The 6,617-nt window shown below is 37.7% G+C and overlaps 1 protein-coding gene across 1 annotated transcript in view; it reads right to left on the bottom strand.

Annotated features, from left to right (window-relative positions):
- Positions 1–265: 265 nt before the first annotated feature.
- LOC124722967 (protein OPI10 homolog) overlaps positions 266–6,617 on the bottom strand; it is a 95,783-nt gene continuing 89,431 nt past the window's right edge. The window contains exon 3 of the mRNA XM_047248136.1: positions 266–1,092. Coding sequence (XP_047104092.1) covers positions 665–1,092 — 428 coding nt within the window. The 3' untranslated portion in view covers positions 266–664. The remainder of the gene's footprint in view (positions 1,093–6,617) is intronic.

The raw sequence follows: 6,617 nt of genomic DNA, 5'->3' as shown, positions 1-6,617 counted from the left end.
TTGGCTCCGTAAGTTGTAGTTGGCAAAAGTTTGAATCTTTGGGCATACACTGTACATGCTTCAGGTTTTGCCAGCCGTTGTACTGTTGACAGTTGGTGGCTGCTTCTTAGTACTGTGTTTGAGCAGCCTCAAGTATGGAATATATGACTGTTTGTTGCCTTTGCAGGGTAGCTGTAAATCCATAGTTGTTCTGAATGAAGGGGGTAAACAAATGTGCAGATTCTTAGGTTCAGTTACCAGCATGATGTAGAGAAGTTGCCTCTTACTTGGTCCTTTCACTACAATATTTTTTTTTTTTTTTTTTTTTTGTGCTGGGCACGACTAATACCTTCTGCTCTCTGCACTTCTCTCTGATAGTGCAAAAAAATATATGAATAAATAGTAACACACTATTTATTCAATAATGCCAGAAACTACAACACAGTATGTTGCCCACATTAAAGTACCTTCCAACAATCCAATTTTATAAAACACACACTTAAATATTTCAATTTATTGTTATTTAAATTTCATACTACAGAAAAGGTGACATTTGAAGGAATTAATATAGTACCAATTCTGTCACCTCCATTTTATCCTGAAATTAAATTCATGTTTCAAATTTTGTGGCATACAAATTACATCTAAGGTCAAACAATGTAGCCAAGCCTAAAGACATGTCACTTCATCTCCAAAAATATGGATTCTGTTGCAATCGGCGTTCGAAGTTGGTATACCAGGTTTGCAAAGTAGATAAAGGCACATATGTCTCATTTAACACAGGGTTAATCTGCTGGGCTGTTACAGCAAAACTAGATGTGAAGTTTATGAAGTTCTGGATCATTTTCTGACCAAATTCCAAAAAGGACGATGCTGCCTGATTGGTGATGAGAGCCGCCTGCTGATGAACATTTGAAAGAGGTTCCACCGATATTCCAATTTGTGCACTGTGTGACATCATTTGCTGTCCAAATGCAAATGGTGTCAGTTCACTATGGGGAACAGTTTTCTTCAATCCAGATATCTTGAAAATAGCAGAAGGTTTCTCATTTGCTATATACCCAAGTAAGTGCCATGTAGGAGGTGCATTTGGTTCTGGCCAGCTGAAATAGACTACATACAAACACCAGGTATGAGAATAGACGGAAAAAAAGCATCAATGTTTCAACTATAAAAGATAGGTATAATCTTTGACACAAAACCAAGCCAGCGACCGGCCACCGGAAAGTCTAGGCCTATGTTGATCACAACATGAAACAAATAACATGGCCACAATTATAATACTGTAAGTCCAACTACCTGCACAAACTGTGAAGTTCGTTCGTTGTGCCAGTTCCTGTAGGAAGTCTTGTCTTCTGCTCAAGCTGTTATGCACATGTACACCTGTGGTCTTCCAGTGCACTGTGTGTCATCTAAATGTATTGTTTTGCAGTTGAAACTGCTTGTTGCTTGAATTTTTAAATCTCCTTTGTCTGAATGATGACGTTCTGAGTGTAATGGTAGCACAGCAAAATATGTATTTCACTTTCTGACACACCAGTAATAACAGTTCCATCCAACAACAGTTTTGAGAAAGATTTCTGGGCAGACTCTCTGCCTTTGAACATTTTCTGGGACCCAGTAGCGACTGCCATGGCGGCAATGTGCTCCCTTGTCTGTGTCAAAAGCATCAGCTACTCCTCATCACTCTGAATCGCATAAAATACTTTACTGTGATTGAGTGTTGCTCTACAGAAAATGTCTACTATTTTCATTTCATGCTTGACAGCACCAGGTGCAGACGAACTGTTCAGTACGACAAGTTTTGTATTACATTAATATACAAGACGTAAGTATCGCTCAAAATTAATTTTTGTAGATTGTGATCCAATCAGGGTATATCACTATGAAGTTTAATGTCATTAGTAATGCTTTATTTTAAAACTGATTCTTCGTGCAATTTTTTTGTCAGGAATTCATATTTTCACCAAGCTACAGAGAGTAACTGTGGTGTAATGTGTTTTATTGTCATTTGATTTCTTACGGTAAATATATGCAATAAACTGTGTGAATACGTTGCAGTTCATCCTCTATAGCAATGCAGGCACAATGGTCATTTTGATGTCCATGTATGGATTCATGAAGAACTTAATGCTGATCAAAAGTGATATTTAAGGTATTCAAATAGATTTAAGTCAAAAAAGTTGCCCATTTTTGAAGCGAGGATGGAAGTTGCTATTGCTGGTGTTGGCAAACATTTGCAGAGGTACCTAATTCCTATTACATAGATTTAGCACTGTGAAACCATATTCACTTCGCAACTGTTGTCCTGACGTATGGGTCCTACATAATAAATAAAACTCAAGTTCGTATTATTGACAGTCAAGTCAGAGCTCTTCATGTGAAGAAGCTTGGTATTTGCAAAGCAGACATCTGTGACTATTAACACAGCTTCCTGAGAAGAGCTCGTGAGGAGACTTAATGTGTAAAGTTCATCTTCAGATTTAGATGAAAGAATTTACTCTAGTAATTTGCAGCTGAATTAAAATAAAATGGTAAATAAGAACCTAGAACACTCTTCTGCACAGTGGGATTAGAATTGACTACTCACACCATGCTTGCATCACAAGACGTGTGGAACCACTGATCTAATGAGATCCTGCCAACAGCAGCTCTTTTTCATTGTGGTATTAGTCATTTTGCCTCACAATGCAATGTTATAGATAAAAGCAGTTGTTACTTATGTGAAGTGCAACATTCCTGGGGTCCAAAAATTAAATTTTCTGTCTGTGTCTTGTATTACATGAGCATCAATTAGCATAAGTCATTGGCGTGGAAAGGGAATGCAATGTGAATTTAACAGAAAAACTCAAGACAACATGTTGAAGTAAATGCACTATCAAGGGTTTCTAAATATTTGCAATGAGTTTGGCAATTCTTAGCTGGGCTAAGGAGCATCTACGTAGTGAAATGCTTGTTGCGCTCATGTTGTATGGGCTCTTGGAGGGGAGGCATGAGCGTGTTTTGTATTTTATGCAGCATTATCTCCTGATACTTTCTAATGTCACCTTTTAGGCTATCTGTATTTAATTCATTCAATTAGATTTAATCTAGAATGTTCTGTCTTGCACAGAAGAGGCTGTAAACATAGGTGTTATATAATATCAGTGCAGGGATAGCAAAGCTAGTGATATTAGTTTCTGCTCATGCAGCATACAGTGTGTGAAATATTGATGTATATAATTCTCCACTATGATCACAATATCCCAAAAATACAAATGAATAAAACACTTACTCTGATATAAATTTATGCTTCTGCAGGCACTGCTGATATCCATAAAATTGTTCAAGATTTGTGACTGCATTGTTAATATGTAAAATTCTTCCAACAGCCATCTGCAACAGTGGCCGAAATGTCCAAAGAATTTTTCATACTGACAATGTGATTACATACACTGAGGAATTTTATGGACACTTACTTTGATAGGTTGCAATGGAAGCTGTTTCAATGAATAAAAAGTAATTGGAAATCGACCTTGCCCCACACGTCATGAAACAGTACGATATCAAACACTTTGCACCCTGAAATTGACTTATCTATGTGCAGTCTTAGCCACATACAAATAAAATTTCATGAGTATCATTAGAAAGCAGATATATGTTGGTGGGGATGAAAGCAAGAAGAAATGCAGTTAACTAATTATTTGACGACATGCAAGTAATCAATCCATTTGGGATTTCATAAAAGAAGAATCTGAAAATTATGTTCAATAACACAGAAGCTAAACAGAAGATGTGAGCAATGTGCAATTCTGCACCTTCATACATTTTTCACTTTAATATCTATATATTTCATGCAAAAATTAACAGCTTGTTCATTGCTTTCATAATGTTCCTCTCTTGTTTAGTCCCTAAATGATACAAAGGATCCTAATCCATGTCACTGTTTGTTCCTTCGAATGTTTCCAATGACATTTTTTGTGTATTGTTGCTTGGTATTCATAAAGCAGACCACTATGCCTGCTCCCATGAGATACTGGGTAGCATTTGTGAGAAGCTTACAAACTGTATTCGAAATTGCACGTCACAAGTGAAACATGGACTAGTTGTGTAAATAACAGCAGGAAGAAACCCTCATTTATCCATTGGCATAACTCATTCGAACAGCAGTGGAACAAAATCATCATGGTCTTCCATTCATGGCTGTAACACTATAACCAGCAGCTGAGCCAAAAGTAAACCATGGTCATGCCCACAAATTTGTAGCTACCTGTGGCAGTTTCAGAGCCCATACCACACATTCAATTGTTGATTAATATATCTGCCGTCACAGTAATAAACCAACAGAAACTGTTGCAGAGTTCTGCCTGTGTGACCAGTCTTTCGTTGTCATCTTTTCTTATTGGGCTTTTCCTGTTGTCATGAAAACAAGATGCCAAGATAAATCTGTATATTCTGCATGGCTAAACAACCCACATTCCATTCTTCCATATTCACTAGTCATGTGCATTGGTACCAAATTGGGAAAGGAAAACTTTTATGAGTGAATGAATAATAGAAATAATAGTAGCAATAACATACTATAATGAATTAAGTTTATTGCATAACAGAGGAATGTGGGTGGTTTAAAATAAATAAAAACTGGCTGATCATTCAGTTGGCAAAATACAAAGATTTTCTTATCTTTTCATTACTGAATTCCATTCTGGCTAATTGCAGAGAAAAAGAAACTGGAGTGATACACAAAGGTAGTCCAATGAGATCTGAACCAGCACCTACCTTTACCTTAGATCACGAGACGAGCGTGCTACCACAGAGCAATCATGACACTGTTTCATTTAGTCTTCTGCCATTGCTCTGGTGGTAGTTAATGCAGATACGAAATACAAAACCAGCTGAAATTTAAATCTGAACTGACATTTCTAGGGTCGAAAAATTAAATTTACAATCTCAATGTCATATAAATGCAATGACAATTCAGATTACTTCATCAATATCAAAAGAGAATATAATGAGAATTTAGCAGGACCTTTTAGCATCCATCCAGAAAATGCATGAACTCTTATGAGATGCCAAACATCAGCAGCAATATTGCCAAGTCTCAACTGAAGTTAGCAACATGAAGAACTTTATGGACAACTCACAATATCCTCACCGCTATCCACAGCCCCCTCCAGCCAGTCCTCAGTGGAGTTGCACTCCCAGATGTCCCCTCTAAGGCTCAGTTTCAAACCAACAGCAGATTACACCATTGAGAAATACAAATGATTTGCACACTTCTCCTGTTTGGAATGCAGCGTAAGCTTATTTTCACAAAATTAAAAATGTGTGCAAAATGACCTTGTTCAAACTGTAAAGAAACATTCAGATACTATATACTGTTGACCTGAAACGGTCTATGTTTATGACTGGTCTTGTATCATACACAACTAGAGTATCAGGAGTAGCATCAAAATGTGGGCATATTATTGATAACTGACTAATACATCAATTCCACAGAATAACAAATCAAATTGAAGATTCACAAGGGAAAAAAATGAATGTGTGGCAGATGCAAATGGTTCAAATGGCTCTAAGCACTATGGGACTTAACATCTGAGGATATCAGTCCCTTAGACTTAGAACTATTTAAACCTAACTAACCTAAGGACACCACACACATCCATGCCCGAGGCAGGATTTGAACCTGCGACCGTAGCAGCAGTGCAGTTCCAGACTGAAGCACCTAGAACCACTCGGCCACAGTGGCCGGCGAAGCAGATGCAAAACTGAAGAAATAGGCAAATGTGTGAGTGTGAGCTTTCATATATTTTTTGGCTCAAGATCTGCCATAGGTAATGCATACTAGCTAGCTTGTTTATTGCTTCTGTAATTTTTCATGTCTTTTTTGATACTGAGATGATTAACAAAATACAGATTTATGTCACTGACACTTGTTTCGAATTTGTACAGAGACTTTCTCTTCTTTTGTTGATGATGTAACTTGGTATTCATGAAGCTACACCTGTCAGCTTGCCAGGATTAGCAGCTCAATTAAAGTAGTAGCAAAAGGAAATGATAAGATACAGCTTTTGCAGCAAAACTGGAACTGATTTTGAAAGCAGCTGCCATTTTAGAAAGTAAGCACTTTATAACAATGAGGGCAACATGTTGCTATAGTAAACACTCTCTCACTGCCATAATCATAGCTGAAATACACTGGTGTACAAAATTAAAGCAACAAAAGAAAAATTTGCAAGGCTGCAGTTATTTTGTCACAAAACAATATAAACAGATGATAGTACAGTAGAAATGATGCAGAGAATACAGAACATAACCAACTGCAACATGCATACCAGTAGACAAAAATGTTCCTCGTTTGTTTCAACTTAAGTGATTTTGCACACTCATTCTGACAACTGGTTAATGTGCACAGTATGGGGTGCGACCACCTCTGCAGCAATAAAGGCCTGACAACGTGGAGGTATGCTGTGGATGGTATTGTCAGTCTCATGTTGAGGCAATAATGCCCACTCTTCCTGCAGAGCTGCTCGCAAGTCTCGGAGAGTGGTTGGTGGATGCTGACATGGCACAACCTGTCTCCCTAGTGTATCCCAGATATGCTCTATGGGATCCAAATCGGGAGAGCGAGCAGGCCATGCCATGCGGGCAATATCTTC

The sequence above is a fragment of the Schistocerca piceifrons genome, chromosome X (assembly GCF_021461385.2).
Source record: "Schistocerca piceifrons isolate TAMUIC-IGC-003096 chromosome X, iqSchPice1.1, whole genome shotgun sequence".
NCBI classification, from domain to species: domain Eukaryota; kingdom Metazoa; phylum Arthropoda; class Insecta; order Orthoptera; family Acrididae; genus Schistocerca; species Schistocerca piceifrons.
Note: the sequence above shows the minus strand (reverse complement) of the source record. Positions and strands in the feature narration are given on the sequence as shown.